This window comes from Protopterus annectens, chromosome 13.part0 (assembly GCF_019279795.1).
Source record: "Protopterus annectens isolate FY-2018-M chromosome 13.part0, PAN1.0, whole genome shotgun sequence".
Classification (NCBI taxonomy): domain Eukaryota; kingdom Metazoa; phylum Chordata; order Ceratodontiformes; family Protopteridae; genus Protopterus; species Protopterus annectens.
The window spans coordinates 201339602-201358522 of NC_056747.1; the positions used below are offsets into that span (position 1 = coordinate 201339602).

Here is an 18921-nt window from a genome sequence, read left to right on the forward strand (position 1 = left end):
TAGCCTTGAATCATGGTGGCATACATAGATGCTATGTTCACGCACTAGTGGTTTGACCTCTACATGCTATTTTTGCTTTGAGATATTTAAGTGCAGTTATTATATTTCACAAGCAGGATATACACATTGAGATTTCAGTTTTACACACACACACTCATCAATGGACCTTGCAAACATGGAAAAACATTACAGAGTGATTGCTGTTTTCTGCACGATATCCATATGTATTGAATATTCATCTAATTATGTGTGTAAACTCTCTAAAATATTTAGATGGACCATGGTTATCAAACTGGCCTTTACCAAGTCAAGTTTGTAAGTACTAAATGTTATAGTACAGCAGTACAACAGCACAAGTTAATGCAAAATGTTAACTGTAAATGTAGATCTGTCACTGTGCCTTTGCAATGCTTCATGGAAAACGTATTCCCCATTAGGTTCATTTTTCTCAGAAACCAGTGCCAAACAACTTCTCTTTGGAAGGGATGAGAGATGTTATACAAGAATGACCCCAGTCATATTTTTGCTTACTAAAAGAGAGAGTATGAAACAGCCCCTGCAGACAACCACCAATGGCTCCCCAACTTTGTTCCATAAAAATACCAGGTACGTATATAATTTCAGTTTCTGTACTGATTTTATGCTATCACCCTTGTTTATCCAGAGTGCATCACGTGTTCTACTATCCAGTCCCTGAGAAGTATTATTTGCTTGTTAAGCATAGATTATTAATTTAAGTTGCAAAATATATTTCTATAATTGGCAAATCTGACTTTGGGTAAGAATTTTAAGTTAAGTGAGATGTGGATGAGAATAATGCACTGTAGAAGAAATATGTATTTGAAAGGAAAATTACTGTCAACAGTGATACATTCTGTGATACCACATTTAGTGTCTCTTTACAAGTAAATTGTTATCCATAAGCCAGAGGTAAAGGGCACTGCAGGTCTGATGATGGAATATGGTTACTAATCCAAGCAATATTCTTAAAGTAAAAATATGCTGTTGTCTCACCACCAAGGCACACTAAAGTTATGAAATGACTGTGACCCAGATGATCCTTGATCGATTAGCAGCTGAATAGCTGTAGGAGTCAAGAAGAATAGGATTGGAAGGAGAGACATTTTCCTGGCTCACTTATTCCAGGAAGGAGGGTTGAGAATTCAACCTGTAATTTGGTACTCTCCCAGGTGGTTGGTATGTTATCACAAGACAGATGCTAATTAAATTCAGTATTAGAGGGTATGGCTTGTGCTGACTGGATGTTAAGTGTGGTGTATATATGATGTCATCTGTTCCTCCCAGTTAGGCCATTCCAAAGCTTCCATCTGCATGACAACATATCTGATGCTGCCAGAAGACCTGTATTTCTCCGATTCCCTTCCCACCCTACCTACAGCAAAGGTGATCTTATTCCTGGGGGATAATGCAAGGGAAACTAAAGTCAGGAGCAACAGGAGTGGAAAGCAACATATGGTCAACTGGAAGGTACATAATGGGTAGAAAAAAATAAAACAAAATATACATCTTAACAGCAGATAGTAAGTACTTTAGTGTGAGTCTGTCATCTAGAATCACTTTTAGATCATGGAACTGTGATGGAAATTCCAGCCTATTCCCTTGAAATATAATAAAGTGTGAAAGGAGACAAAGATTTAAGACTAAAGTGTAAAGGAAGGTGGGAAAACAGGAGGTACCTGGTGTGGAGAGAGCCTCATTCCAGAAAAGAGGTACATGCTTGCTAAGAAATCAAACATCTTGCAATGTAGGAACATGAGGGCAGTCAAACAATACTATGTATAACAGAAGCCGGTAATCATGGGTAAAAACATGCTTAATTCAATGTAGAATGTGTTTCTGGAAATAGCTTGTGAAAACTAAAAATAAAGAATGTTTGTCAAAAAAACTCTTTCTGCTCCTAATTTATTTACTTAAGAAACAAGAGTATAATTAAAGAGGAAATATCATTACATGCATGCATTCTATTTTTTATTCAAAGGTAATTTTGTTTTAAGAGCCAGTTAAAGTCTTTATTAACTGTGCAGAGATATATATTTTAGTTTATTTTATTCATTTGTGATATGGGTAAAACCACTAGGCACAAGCCTAGTGGTCCCAGGGAACAAAACGGCACTGTCTCATTAAGTGAGTTGAGCAATATCGCAAAGAAGGCAAATGGAGGCCGAGGAAATCAAACTCTAAGCTAAAGTATGCAGTGCATGAATCATCTGCATTCAACTGTCATAGCTGTCATCTTTGTATGGGATGATAACTTTTGCTGTGCAGGTATTCCAGAGGATTTTGCTCTGGAAAATCTTTCAGGATATAGACAAACAATTGCACTATACAATCTATGGTAGACATGTTTTCCTGTTGTCCATTTGTACTGCCTTCTGAGATGTGATCACAAGTTGCGATATCAACACTTACCAGTCAAAGTGACTCTTTTTAGCTGTTAACATTACAATCAGCAAACAGAAGTATTAATTAGAAAATAATTACATCAAGTATTTAGGCCTTGAGATATTGTCTTGATTCTCAAATTACACTTAGTACCATAAAAGGGTCTACTGTGATATTTGCATGTGTCTAAACTGCATACCAGAATTAGTCTGAACACTATCTAAAATGAGCTAAGTACACCGCCCCTAAAATAAACAAGCAATAATGCCAGACAGGGTCTGTATTAATGTGTAATTAACACCTGCCCAGGCGGCATTGGGCTTCTACACACCTGGAAGGGCATTAATTACACATTAACACATACCTGAAGGGCATTATTGCACTTAGAGAATCGGCTTTCTGTAAAATTGTTCTGTTTTACTTAACTTATATATATATTTTTATTAATACTATTTTTTTAGTATATTGTGATGTAAAATAGTTCCTCCACCCAATGTTTCAAACTTGCTGTAGTATATGTTAATGGTGTTGGAGGAAGCATTTTACAGTCAAAATAGAACATTTAAAAATAACCAGGTTATTTACTTTATTTTTTAGTCCCTTACTCCTAAATCATTTGGGTGGCAGTCATTGGAGATTGAAATTACTAAATAATGACATACATTTGAGCTTCAGACTTTTATTTTCTTCAGAAAATTCATGCCAACATAAATCCTTTACTTAAGCAACTTATAGGTTCATAGATAGGTACTAGGCTATCGGCCCAAGGGCCTACGTAAGCCTAGCCAGCAAGGTTCCATAGCTTATGCCACCCAAGAAAGTTATTTTCCTGTGCCACTGTCCAGCAGAGACACAGAAGTGATCCCCAGGGTGTATTTCCTATTTCCCATCCACTCATCAAGATTTTTCATGAAGAGTGCTAATGAAGAACTTTGCTTGACATAGATGGGTAGCTTGTTCCAGAGTATAGGAAGTCTGTGGGACAGGAATCTATCTCTCCAGCATGTCCTGTTTATTGTGGTGACAAGGTTTAGGTCCCTAGAGCGTGTAGCTCGGAGGGATTGGGATTTCTTTAAGTGTAGCATGTCCAACAGCTCTGGGTTTGACATAGCTTTATATATTAGGCAGAGATCACCTCGGAGTAGGGGATATGCTACGGAGTAAAGCTGGAGTTTTTTGAGGCGGTCAGTGTAGGGCATTTGTTTGAGGCCACTAATCCTCTTTGTGAGGTACTTCTGTGGCCTTTCCAGCTGCTGCAGATGTCTTGTGAGGTACATTCCAAAAGGTGCGTTGACCTCTATAATGGGTCTAATGAGTGACGAGTAGAGGGGAACAATGACCTCTTTTTTCCTGGATGAGAACCCTTTTATGATGAGGTGTGCCACGTAGAAGGACTTCCTCACTACTGTGGCGATGTGACTTTTGTAATTTTATAAGAGCAATAATTAAAATCTGTTTCTGTTTTACAGCCTTTGTTCACCCTTTATTTTAGACTTTATCCAGATTTCTTCAGCTGAAAGGTGCAGAGGTATGCAAACCTCTTTACTTCTGCTGTCAGTAGTCATCCCACTCACTCAGTCTCACACACACGCACACCTCTGCATCAGAAAAATGCATGCTAATGAAAACCCTGTTATTCTAGCAGCCTTCTAAGATTATAAGAGCAATATTTAAAATCTGTCCCTATTTTAAGCCCTTTGTTTCCTCATTAATTGTGACTTTGTCCAGATTTCTTTGCCAAGACATATGGTCGAGAGGCACGCAAAGCTCTTATGTGATGCTGCCATTGCTAGATCGCTCTCACTCTTTGCTTTCTCTCTCTCACACACACACACACACACACACACACACACACACACACACACACACACACACACACACACACACACACTTTTTTCTGTGTCACTGATTTTCATTCAGTCATCTCTCTCTTACTTTCATATAAGCATACACTCTCACACACACAGACACACATAAGCTTTTCATTTTACACTTGCTAAACAGAAGAAGCACTGCTTAGCGAGTGTAAAATAGTAGCTCAACCAATCTCTCTCACACTCATACAGGCATACTGTCTCACACACATACACACACAATTATTATTATTTTTTTTTTTTTGAAATGTCAAAAGCTGCTACCCAAAAGTTAAAACTCCTGTACAAAAATGTAAATAAAACAGCAAAACACAGGAGTGCGAGTCGGCAGAATAAGAAAATCCACATCAACGAGTCTCCGTAATAAGAACAAAGCACAAGGCAGGCAGTCTTCACTTCACCAATGGATAAACAGTCTTCACTTCATGAATAAGATAAAGATGTTCATCGTGTTTCACTGTTGCAGTCATTACTCTTGGGTTATCCTGCTGGCAGGCTACCCGCAGTCGGCCTGAATTCCAAAGTCTTGGTCCGGCGTCGGTTGCTGTCGCCTCTTCCCTGACGTCAGTGCGCCAGGGGTATAAAAGATGCAGCCGATGCCATTTTCTTCAGTCTGTCTTGCCGCGCGGTGCCCCAAGCAAAAGCAGTTTGCAAGTGCCGGTCGGCCGACTTCTGAGATTTTCAAAGTCGAATTTCAGATCCGAAGTCTTCATTAAAGCTAAGTACCCTGTTGGGGAAACTTTTTTCTTGCTCCAGACCGATGTCAGAAAAAGTTAACAACTGTATTTCTTGTGGGAAGCAAATACCTCATAAGGATTTTCATTCTTACTGTATTTCTTGCCTAGGCCCTGATCATGACGTTGCTAGCTGTCGGTTTTGTGCTAGATTTAACCAACACACTATTAAGCGTCGGTACGATTTTGCCTTTCATTACTTTCGCCGAAGGTTTAATTATATAATGCCGTCGGAACAGCCAATGACCGGAGTTTATAAAAGCGCAAGGAAAAGGACAAGCATCCGAGGTCCAAAACCGACGACAAGGCCCCCGCTAGGCCAGTCGCCGGTTCTCAGTGAGGCCCTTTCGCAGCCCCTGACGCCCACTTCCTCACTGCCACAGGCCGCTTCGGACTCCCACGTGGAGCCTACTAGGCCTCTGAATACTCAAGGCATTGGACTCTCGGAAACTATTCCCTCAGATGGGTCCGGAAACGCTGAGCAGGCATCGGCTTCTGAGGGTGTTTTCAGACCTACACAATTATATGTCAAGCCAACCTCAGCTTCAAAGACAAAGACTAAAACAGCTCTAAAGACAAAGAAACAAGTACAGCATTCTCCTGGACAGACTTCCATGCCTAAGAAACAGATGCTTAAAATGGCCAAAGACCTAATTACTTTGATCAGGGGTTCCCATCCCGAAGACCTAATTACTTTGATCAGGGGTTCCCATCCATCTCCTGATAAGAGGCCTAGGCAAGAGACAGAATATGACTCTTCTGATCAGGTTTCAATTTCCTCTGACTCCTCTTCTGAACAGGGATACTCTTTTCCTCCCTATGAGGATTCTGATGCTGAAGAATCTATTCCTTCAGCCTCTCCTCCTGAGGATTATTCTTTTGGGAAAACCCAGCATACCATGAGGGAGCATTTTCACTGGGAGAGCCAAGATTACTCAGAATCTAAGAAAAGGCTCAGAGACTTTCTTTTACTACCTCAGCACAGACCTCTTGCTATTCCACCTGTTCTAGACATTGTAGATGATGTATTTTCAGAGCCTGTCTCCTGACTCTTAACCCCCTGCACCTGCTAACCCAGACAGATACTACAGGGTTCCAGACTCTCATAAATTTCTATATAAAAACCTTGCTGCTGACCCAGAAACTATATCTCAGGGTCCCAAAGGCGTCAAGGCTTCCACTGCAAAAAACCCTGTCCCCTCTGATAGGGATTCTAGGGCACTGGACAGATGGGGGAAAAAAGTTTACATTTCTGCTACCTCGGCTGTAAGGGCTTTAAATTGTCAATTTCATATGCTTAAATATCAGCAATACTTAATTTCACTGCTTAAACAGAAAATGTTGACAAATTCTGAATGTTCTGATAACAAGGAAATGCAGGATTTATTGCATGCAGCTGAACAAATGGGAAAGCATACTTTGCAATGTGGTTTTGATTCACTGGAGGCCTCTTGCAGGGCCGCTGTTACGGGTTCTGTCATTAGAAGGCATGCTTGGTTAAAGGAACAGAATCTGCCTGATCATATTAAAGCAAAATTATTGGATGCTCCATTACAGCATGATACTTTGTTTGGTGTTAATGCAGAAGAGGTGTTGAAGAAAATGGAGGATAAAGCGAAATCCATGCAGACAGTTAAGTATTTTTTTACAGGTACAGCCACCCAGATTTAGCAGGAACTGGCCTACAAAGAATTGGTCTTTTCCAGTGTCAGACAGGCCACAAAGAGGCAGATACAGACGCCCCAGAGGCAGATCCCAGCCCCAAGGCTCATACAGGCCTAAACAATGGGGTACTTCTACCTCCAAAAGCGGAGAAGACAAATCACAACCATACAGGAAACAGTTCCAATGACTTTCCTCTGCCAGAACCAAGCATTTATCTTTTGGCAGCCCCCTTAGGGGGAAAACTAGCACTTTTTTCACCAAATTGGCACATGATTACCCAGGACAAATGGGTCTTGAACATAGTGTCTCAGGGCTACAGGTTCCACTTTCACACCCTGCCAAGGGCAAAAGGTATGCCAGACCTGCCACACAATCAATGGTCAGAGGCAAAAAAACAAGTTTCATCCCTCATGGGCATGAGGGCCATTCAGCAAGTACCACAACGACAGCAGGGACAAGGATTTTACTCGAGACTTTTCTTGGTGCCAAGAAAGGACAAAGCCTGGAGACCAATACTGGACCTGTCTATTCTAAACACATTTCTGGACGTTCCAAAATTCAAAATGTTGACCCTGCAGCAGCTACTACCCATGCTGGGCAAGAAGGTTTGGCTGGTAACTTTGGACCTAAAAGAGGCATACCTGCATGTCCCAATCAGACATTCTTGCAGAAGATACCTCAGATTCATAGCTGGCTCAATGCACTACCAATTCACTGCACTGCCCTTTGGCTTATCTACTACTCCCAGGGTCTTCACAAAATGCCTGGCACCAGTAATTGCATTTTGCAGACAAAGAGGAATTCAAATATATCCTTACTTGGACGACTGCCTTATTCAAGCAGAGAACAAAGACATTCTACTAAAGCATCTGGCGTTTGTAAAAAGATTACTAATTTGCCTAGGGTACACAGTAAACGAAAAGAAATCAAAACTAGTACCCTCTCAAGAGATAATATTCCTGGGTGCAAGCTTAAATACAACTGCCCAGATGGCTTATCTCACGCCAAACAAACAAAGGCAACTGACTTCTTACTGCAAAATGTTGGCAACAAAGACCCAGTTATCTGCAAAAAAAATTCTGCAGGCTTTGGGCTTCATGGCATCCTGCATTCTGCTAATTCCATATGCCAGACTGCATATGAGGAAACTACAATGATATCTAAAAAGTGTTTGGACTCAACATTGCCACAGCCTGGAAACATTAATTACCCTCATTCCCTGCCTGCAACAGGAGTTTTGATGGTGGGCACAGGCCTGTCACCACAACAAGGGACAACCATTCAGTTTACCCACAGCCAGGCAGACACTAACAACGGACGCATCAGATTATGCCTGGGGCCCCACATGGCAGGAAAATGTATTCAGGGCACATGGCCCGCAAGCCAGATGCATCTTCATATCAATCAAAAAGAGATGCTAGCTGTTCAGAATGCCCTGACAGCTTTCAAGGATCTACTTCATCCAGGACAACTACTGATAAAGACGGACAATACTACAGTCATGTGGTACATAAACAAGCAGGGAGGCACACATTCCTACCCCCTCTGCAGACAAGCCATGACTTTGTGGGACACAGCATTGACTTATCAAGTTCACCTACAAGCACAATTCCTGCCAGGAAAAATAAATACTCTGGCAGACGAACTAAGCAGAAACCTCATGGATCCCCATGAGTGGAAACTGGATCCACAAGTCTTCAGAATAACAAGGAAATGGGGATGCCCAGACATAGATCTATTTGCCTCCCCTCACAACTGCCAACTACAGAGATTCTGCACGAGGATTTATCACAAGCAAGCATGGAGAGTGGATGCTCTATCCTTCAGCTGGAAAAACCTAACAGTATATGCCTTTCCTCCACTGCCTCTCCTCCCCAAGGTACTCCTAAAGGTCAGACAAGAGAAGCCAAAAGTGATACTGATTGCCTCAGACTGGCCACGCCATCACTGGTACCCTATCCTAAAGAACTTGTCTCAAGGTCCAGCCTGGACATTGCCTCAAACTTCTCACTTACTGACCCAACAAAACAATCAGATCCTGCACAGCCAACTCAGGACCTTAAATCTGGCAGCATGGCGGATAATGTAGCCATTCAGAACACTCCTCTCTCCAAAGCTGTAATGGATGTTATCTTGGAGGCCAGGAGGCCCAGTACCAGAAAATCTTATGCAGAAAAATGGAAGAGATTCTGTGCTTGGAACCAGGAACAAGGAATTGACACGTTTGTACCAAATATTCCTCAGATCTTACAATACTTAACTGAGATGCTGGACAAAGGCCTATCCTTTTCATCAATTAAGATTCATGCCTCTGCCATTTCAGCCCATTACAATATGGAACCACCTATCTTTTCTCATCCTTTAATAAAGCAGTACCTCAGAGGGGCCAAAAACATAAGACCTCCAAGGAGAGCACCAATACCTGAATGGGACCTCAATTATGTCTTGGAAAAACTCACACTGCCTCCTTTTGAGCCAGCCTCAACAGCTGATATAAAATTCTTATCCTGGAAAACAGCTCTGCTCCTAGCAATAACCTCTGCAAGATGAGTCTTGGAGTTACAGGCACTCATGGCTGTGGAACCTTTTATCATTTTCCATCAAGACTGGGTTTCTCTGAGGACGCACCCTACATTTATGCCTAAGGTGGTGTCCAGTGTGGCCCTTAATCAAACCATTCACTTGCCTACCTTTTATCCAAACCCACAGAACAAGGGGGAGAGACTTCTGCATTCTTTGGACATACACAGACAGCTATGCTTCTACTTAGACAGAACTAAAGCTTTCGGAAAGACTGAGCAACTTTTAGTGGCATATGCTGCAGGATCACAAGGAAAGGCTATCTCAAAACAGACTATTTTAAAATGGATAGGCCATTGCATTCGTTTCTGCTACTCACAGCATGGCAAATCAGTGCCTAAGGGCATTAGGCCACATTCTACCAGAGCAGCAGCCACTTCAGCAGCCTTCCTCAGAGGAGTACCAACCAAAGACATCTTAGAGGCTGCAACTTGGAGTTCAGTGCACACTTTTACAAAGCACTACCACTTACCTCTCTACTCTAAATCCAGAGCAGGCTTTGCCACTGCAGTTCTGCAGGGCCTCATAGCCTCTCCTATTCCTATTTAGCCCAGCCACCCATCCTCAGCTTTGGGATTCAACCCAGGAGTAATGACTGCAACAGTGAAACATGATGAACATAGTACAGTTGTGTACCTACCATAAATGTAGATGTTCGAGTGTATTCACTGTTGCAGTCCAGGTTACCCTCCCACCAGCCCCCTTTCATTTGCTGGGTTTTATCTGTACTTCTCTATTCTATACAACCTATGTGGTATATTTGCTTGTAGATTAAGGAAATGTTTACTTTAGTGCATGCATGTTTATTGGCATAATCTATTTAGCCTACCCTTTTGGGGGCACCTGACATCTGGGGCAAGAAAAACTGAAGAAAATGGCATCGGCTGCATCTTTTATACCCCTGGCGCACTGATGTCAGGGAAGAGGCGACAGCAACCAATGCCAGACCAAGACTTTGGAATTCAGGCCAACTGCGGGTAGCCTGCCACTAGGATAACCCAAGAGTAATGACTGCAACAGTGAATACACTCGAACATCTACATTTATGGTAGGTACACAACTGTACTTTTCTTTTATTCAACAAGTAAACAGATATGGCAAGCGCTTTCACCCCACTGGGCTTCTTCAAGCCAAAACACCAAATATCTTTAAAATGTCCTATATATACTCTTTAAAACTGACATCATATCCTGTGGTATAATTAAATAATAAACAATTAAATGGCATGCAACTATTAACTATTGCATTCTCACTAACAACAATAAAAGGTACAACATAAAAAATAAAAAACAATAAAAAAGACACAACTCATTTAAAACATACTAATAACATAGTAAAACCATCACTTGGTGCTTCATGTTAAATACAATATTTCAATAAGAGAAAGACAAACGCATAAATACATCAAAATATATATATAAAAATATATATGTGTATGCTAACCGCTGCACTAAACCTTAAGTCTCCTGCCTTTCAACATAGGTCTCATGGGTACTCTTTCATTTAAGCCAAGCTCCCTATCTGCTCTCAACCTGATAATCCATTTAGTCTCATTCTGTTCAGTAAAGTTCACAACATCACCTCTTCTAATCGTAGGTATATTAACCTGTATAAAGAGGAACTTAAACTTGTGTTGTGCAGATGTTTCCAATACATGTTTCGAGAGAGCATTTCTATTAGATTTAATATGAATATTGTATTGGTGCTCTCTAATCCTGTCCTTAAGCCTTCTGTCCATCTTGCCCACATAGAATGCTGGGCAGGACGTACAGTAGGCCAAATAAACAATATGCTCTGTATCACATGTAGCCAATGCATAAAAATAAAAGCACTGTTGACTAACAGGATGTATAAAAGTTGCAGTACTATCTATCATGTAACAAAAATTACAGTTCCTACAAGGTCTAGTAGAAGCTGTTATACAGCGTTGCAGGTGGTTATTATATCTATCTGGATAGCACAGGATCCTGTGAAGGTTCATACGATTCTTGTACACAAACCTAGGTGTATCACCCACTATGTCACGAATTAGTGGGTCAACAGTTAATATGTCCCAATACTTAACGTAAATATTCCTGATCTCATTAACATCCTGTGTGTAATGTATAGATACCTTAGTTCCATCCTTATACTCCACTATACCATCTAACACATTGTTTCCATTACTTTCTGTATCAACCCTATTCATAAAATAGGGAGAGACCCGATCTCTCCTAAGTGTCTTAACTCCCATAAAACCCTCTCTGATTTCCTCTTGGCTATAGGCCCTATCAGTTAGTTGATTGTGAAGACCGGATAATTCACTATGAAAACCTATTTCTCTAGGGTTAAGGCGAGAGACCCACATCGCCTGCCCCCTCACTATGTTTCTAAAGACAAACTTAGGGTGCATGCTAGCACTGTGTAATAGAGAGTTCCTATAACAAGACTTCCGAAAGACCCCTGTGTTCAGTAAACCACCAGGAAGTCTTTCTACAAACACATCCAAGTATGAAACTGACGTTATTGATTCATTCATCATAAATTTCAAATATGGTGTCAATGAATTAATTTGTTCCAAAAAACTAAGTAAATCATCTTCACTAGCTGTCCATACTAAAAAAAGGTCATCAACAAAACACACATAAAATTTGACAAACTTCTTAAAACTCTCTAACTCAAACAAGCTACGCCTCTCCCAGTCAGCCATTACCAAGTTGGAGTAGCTATTGGCACACGAGGTGAGGCCATCTTTTTGAATATAAATTTTATTAAAAGTAAAAATATTATTAGTCAACACAATATGCAGTAATCTACAAAAAGTGTCTATAGACGATCCAAAAAAGTTGGAATCCATTTCCAGGCATCTACGTACACATTCAATACCCTCACTGTTGGAAATCATAGTAAATAGGGATTGGACATCCAATGTAACTAACCAATATGGCAAATCTACAGGAAAAGCTGTCATTTTTTCATAAAGCATCAGAAGAAATTGTTTGGTATCCCTCATAATGTGCCCATATGTTTTAACTACTGGTCTAAATCTAAATTCTAAATATAAGGAAATGGGTTCAGTTGCCCAACCTCGTCCAGCAACAATGGGTCTCATAGGTGGATGAGTCGGATGTTTATGAATTTTAGGCATACCTTGTATGCTTGGAATCAGAGGGTGACTAACTAAAAATAAATAATTTTGTTGATCAGTAATCATCCCACTACCAAATAAATCTGTTAAAGACATTAATACTTCATTAATACACCTCTTCACTTGGCTAGGCACTATCCGACAATAAAACTGTGAGTCACTCAACATGTTCTCCATGCTTTCAACTTAACTACATATATTCACCACAACCACAGGGCCTCCCTTGTCTGCTGGTCTAATAGTAATATTGGAATCACACCTAAGTGCCCTTAGTGCTGTTCTTAACCTCGGATTTAAATTACCATACCATTTCTTATATCTATTATCATTGTTATGTTTATGTAAATCTTCTTCGACTAATTTAGAAAAGGCATCAATTAAAGGATGCAAGTTAAGAACGTACATACTTGGTTTTCTTAAATTTTGGCCCTTATTAACTTGTGTAGAATTACCAAAATCAAGTTTTAACTGTATATTGTGAGCAAAAAACTTTACATCCATAACAGAGTCAGTTATATCACTTCTAATAGACTGTATGAATGTCAAACCCCTATCTAAGACTTCAATTTCATTCTTCATATTTATGTGTTTGTCTTTCTCTTATTGAAATATTGTATTTAACATGAAGCACCAAGTGATGGTTTTACTATGTTATTAGTATGTTTTAAATGAGTTGTGTCTTTTTTATTGTTTTTTATTTTTTATGTTTTACCTTTTATTGTTGTTAGTGAGAATGCAATGGTTAATAGTCACATGCCATTTAATTGTCTATTATTTAATTATACTGCAGGATATGATGTCAGTTTTAAAGAGTATATGTAGGACATTTTAAAGATATTTGGTGTTTTGGCTTGAAGAAGCCTAGTGGGGTGAAAGCGCTTGCCATATCTGTTTACTTGTTGAATAAAAGAAACTTTATCTTATTCATGAAGTGAAGACTGTTTATCCATTGGTGAAGTGAAGGCTGCTTGCCTTGTGCTTCGTTCTTATTATGGAGACTCGTTGATGTGGATTTTCTTATTCTGCCGACTCCACTCCTGTGTTTTGCTGTTGTTTTATTTACATTTTTGTACAGGAGTTTTAACTTTTGGGTAGCAGCTTTTGACATTTTATTTATTATATTTATTTGCTACCCGATAGTTATGGCAGAACCTAATTTACAGTGCGTTGAGTTACCTTATAATCCTGACAACCTGTTGAATAATGCTCGAAACCTGAATAGGTTTGAGAACTGTGTATCAGGTGATGAGAATCCGTTACTTGCGTATGATGTGATACTTAGTCCGATGGACGCTTCAGCACATGAAGTAAACTGTAGTGGTTTATCCACCTTAATGAATCAGCTAGAGGTGGATTTTTTGAAATTAAAGAGGATGCAACTTCTGCGCCAACATTTTGAGGTATGCATTAGTCGTAAAATTATTCCGAGGGGACTACGGATATTAAAGATGCCAACTACAGGTACTTTATTTCCTGATTTATTGTACAAATGGCAACAGATTAATATTGAAACCAGTTTGCAATATATGACTTTACTCAATGACCATTTTCGCCCAGAAGAAGCTGCATTGCGTGTTCGTATTAGAGAACAAAAACAGTTTATTTGTGACACTTATCCATCTGTTGTTGTTGATAAAAGTTTTGAGAAACTGCTAGATAATGTATTTCTGTTCGAGAAGAAATTACTCGAACAGAAGCAGAACAAGATTCACAGAGACACAATTGATTTTAGGAATGGTCATGTGTTCACTTGGCCGAGAACCGAATTTGATAAGAATGGACATGGGAGAGCAGCTCCAAATGTGTTAAAAACAAAAGGCGATGTTAAAGTTGTTTGTAGTGAAGATGTTGTTTGTGATGCTGTACCTATTGGAGGGAGTGAACAATTATTTAGTAATGTTAAAAACACCATTGTAACTACTGCAATTGTTCACAATGAGAATATCATTAGTGAAACACCACAATCTCCTGTTGTAGTACCCGATGCAGAAGGTTCTAATGATAATGCTAATACATGTCATACAGATTCAGGAATAGAAAATTATGAACCTCCTAGTACCTCCAAGACTCAGGCCAGTCATGATGGGTCTGTTAGAAAGAAGACTAAGAGTACGCTCAATCATGGACACATAGTACTAGATGGACCTGCCCCTTTCCCCATACATGAGTTCAGAAGGGGAGGGAGGGACAGATCCATGAGCAGGGGGGAGACAGAAGAGAAAAATGTTAGAGGAAGAATATGTGGGTCCACAGTTGAAGAAAATGTGAGAGAAAACGACAAATCACTAGTCTGGAATATATCAACTAGAATTTTGACTAAGGATGAAATTGAAGTCTTAGATAGGGGTTTGACATTCATACCGTCTATTAGAAGTGATATAACTGACTGTTATGGATGTAAAGTTTTTTGCTCACAATATACAGTTAAAACTTGATTTTGGTAATTCTACACAAGTTAATAAGGGCCAAAATTTAAGAAAACCAAGTATGTACGTTCCTAACTTGCATCCTTTAATTGTTGCCTTTTCTAAATTAGTCAAAGAAGATTTACATAAACATAACAATGATAATAGATATAAGAAATGGTATGGTAATTTAAATCCGAGGTTAAGAACAGCACTAAGGGCACTTAGGTGTGATTCCAATATTACTATTAGACCAGCAGACAAGGGAGGCCCTGTGGTTGTGATGAATAGATGTAGTTATGTTGAAAGCATGGAGAACATGTTGAGTGACTCACAGTTTTATTGTCGGATAGTGCCTAGCCAAGTGAAGAGGTGTATTAATGAAGTATTAATGTCTTTAACAGATTTATTAGGTAGTGGGATGATTACTGATCAGCAAAATGATTTATTTTTAGTTAGTCACCCTCTGATTCCAAGCATACAAGGTATGCCTAAAATTCATAAACATCCGACTCATCCACCTACGAGACCCATTGTTGCTGGACGAGGTTGGGCAACTGAACCCATTTCCTTATATTTAGAATTTAGATTTAGACCAGTAGTTAAAACATATGGGCACATTATGAGGGATACCAAACAATTTCTTCTGATGCTTTATGAAAAAATGACAGCTTTACCTTTAGATTTGCCATATTGGTTAGTTACATTGGATGTCCAATCCCGATTTACTATGATTCCCAACAGTGAGGGTATTGAATGTGTACGTAGATGCCTGGAAATGGATTCCAACTTTTTTGGATCATCTATAGACACTTTATGTCGATTACTGCATATTGTGTTGACTAATAATATTTTTACTTTTAATAATAAAATTTATATTCAAAATGATGGCATGGCTATAAGCACCTCGTGTGCCAATAGCTACTCCAACTTGGTAATGGCTGATTGGGAGAGGCGTAGCTTGTTTGAGTTAGAGAGTTTTAAGAAGTTTGCCAAATTTTATGTGCGTTTTGTTGACTACCTTTATTTGGTATGGACAGCTAGTGAAGATGATTTACTTAGTTTTTTGGAACAAATTAATTCGTTGACACCATATTTGAAATTTACGATGAATGCATCAATAACGTCAGTTTCATTTTTGGATGTGTTTGTAGAAAGACTTCCTGGTGGTTTACTGAACACGGGCGTCTTTTGGAAGTCTTGTTATAGCAACTCTCTATTACACAGAGCTAGCATGCACCCTAAGTTTGTCTTTAGAAACATAGTGAGAGGGCAGGCGATGCAGGTCTCTCACCTTAACCCTAGAGAAATAGGTTTTCATAGTGAATTATCCAATCTTCATAATCAACTAACTGATAGGGCCTATAGCCAAGAGGAAATCAGAGAGGGTTTTATGGGAGTTAAGACACTTAGGAGAGATCGGGCCTCTCCCTATTTTATGAATAGGGTTGATACAGAAAGTAATGGAAACAATGTGTTAGATGGTACAGTGGAGTATAAGGATGAAACTAAGGTATCTATAAATTACACACAGAATGTTAATGAGATCAAGAATATTTACTTTAAGTATTGGGACATATTAACTGTTGACCCACTAATTTGTGATATAGTGGGTGATACACCTAGGTTTGTGTACAAGAATCGTATGAACCTTCACAGGATCCTGTGCTATCCAGATAGATATAATAACCACCTGCAACGCTCTATAACAGCTTCTACTTGTAGGAACTGTAATTTTTGTTACATGATAGATAGTACTGCAACTTTTATACATCCTGTTAGTCAACAGTGCTTTTTTTTATATACTATGGCTACATGTGATACAGAGCATATTGTTTATTTGGCCTACTGTACGTCCTGCCCAGCATTCTATGTGGGCAACATGGACAGAAGGCTTAAGGACAGGATTAGAGAGCATCAATACAATATTCATATTAAATCTAATAGAAATGCTCTCTCGAAACATGTATTGGAAACGTCTGCACAACACAAGTTTAAGTTCCTCTTTATACAGGTTAATATACCTACGATTAGAAGAGGTGATGTTGTGAACTTTACTGAACAGAATGAGACTAAATGGATTATCAGGTTGAGAGTAGATAGGGAGCCTGGCTTAAATGATAAAGTACCCATGAGACCTATGTTGAAAGGCAGGAGACTTAAGGTTTAGTGCAGCGGTTAGCATATACATACATATTTTTATATATATATTTTGATGTATTTATGAATTTGTCTTTCTCTTATTGAAATATTGTATTTAACATGAAGCACCAAGTGATGGTTTTACTATGTTATTAGTATGTTTTAAATGAGTTGTGTCTTTTTTATTCTTTTTTATTTTTTATGTTTTACCTTTTATTGTTGTTAGTGAGAATGCAATGGTTAATAGTCACATGCCATTTAATTGTCTATTATTTAATTATACCACAGGATATGATGTCAGTTTTAAAGAGTATATATAGGACATTTTAAAGATATTTGGTGTTTTGGCTTGAAGAAGGCCAGTGGGGTGAAAGCGCTTGCCATATCTGTTTACTTGTTGAATAAAAGAAACTATCTTATTCATGAAGTGAAGACTACCTGCCTTGTGCTTTGTTCTTATTATGGAGACTTGTTGATGTGGATTTTCTTATTCTGCCGACTCACACTCCTGTGTTTTGCTGTTGTATTATTTATTTATTTTTTTATTTTACTTTACTTTTTTACATTTTTCAATTGCTAAACAGCAGAAGTGTTGCTTAGCGAGTATAAAATAGTGGTGGCCATTCCATTTTCTCATTTCAAGCTCCATGCCTGATTCATATGCTGTCGTGAAGCAGTGGGCTCATTTTTCAGTGGACATTACTTTTACATTAATACCCTGCTGGAGGATGCTCGTTCTCCAATCAGGGTACTGATGTACAGTCAGCCCATTCTTTAATTTAAAATAATATTTTTACAGGAAGGCAAGAACCTGTGTACTCCCATGTGGGAGGTTTACCTCCTATAACCCCTTACAGATTTTATATATATATATAAAAAATGCAGTTTGCTCTTCCACAACATCAGATCTAGTATATATATATATATATATATATATATATATATATATATATATATATATATATATATATACTAGATCTGATGTTGTGGAAGAGCAAACTGCATTTTAACATGCATTTTTCAATTCAGTGTCTCCCAGAATTGTGCAGTATGAATGGCAATTGGCAAAACGAACAAACATTAACTCAAGCAGAAAAGTAAACTTAGATGCCTCTGGGATTAGATTATTGATTTAGATCCCTTTAGGAAACTGGACAAGGTTCAGCATCCTGGTGTTGTGCTAGACACCCATGTCAGATCTGTGGAAAGGACACAAAACCCTGCATCCTTGTTCATAAAACGCATTAGTATTAACTGAACCCCTGCACTGAGAACCTACTGCTGTCTGTGAAGTAACCTATATAGACAGCCATTGATTTTAGGCAGGTATACTAGTATGATTTGTTTTATTTTTTTTTTCTCAAAAAATTTTTTATTAATTATATGAATAGCAAGACAATTAAAAGATTATACATAACAAGAAGGCATAAATGAACATATAACAATTCATCTAGTGATAACAACCTTCATGAGATTTTGATAAGTTATTTAGAAATAAAACATACACCATATGTACACTATATACAAGTTAGGCAACCTGAGAGAAAAAAAATATATATATATATATATTTAACATTAACTATTTAATATGTTTAGAACCTTTTCTAACACAACCTTTCTAATAGCTTTTTTTTTGGACTTCCACCTAAGTATCTTTGAGCATCAATAAATTTAAAAGCCATTTTCTGGAAAGTAACCCATTTTAATTTAGAACGATCAATCCAATTTTGTATTATATAAAGTTTTAGTAATGAGCAAATAAAAATGATAACATGAATATCAACTTTTGAAAGATGAATCAATGGAATATGTAGAATAGCAAATTCCCACGTCAACGTGGATTTTTGATATCCCATTTTCTGCAGTCTGACTTTCAAAGATGTCCACAATCTGTGAGAAAAATGACAATACCATAGAATATGAAGGAGGTCTGCCTGGGGATGAGAACAGCATGAACACGAAGGGGATTTATTTGGGTTAAATTTGTTTAA

General features: G+C 38.6%; 1 protein-coding gene across 1 annotated transcript in view; it reads left to right on the forward strand.

Annotated features, from left to right (window-relative positions):
• Nucleotides 1-18921, forward strand: part of AMH (anti-Mullerian hormone) — a 279033-nt gene that overhangs the window by 106739 nt on the left and 153373 nt on the right. Inside the window, exon 4 of the mRNA XM_044090769.1 lies at nucleotides 438-606. Within this exon, the coding sequence (XP_043946704.1) occupies nucleotides 438-606 (169 nt within the window). The remainder of the gene's footprint in view (nucleotides 1-437; nucleotides 607-18921) is intronic.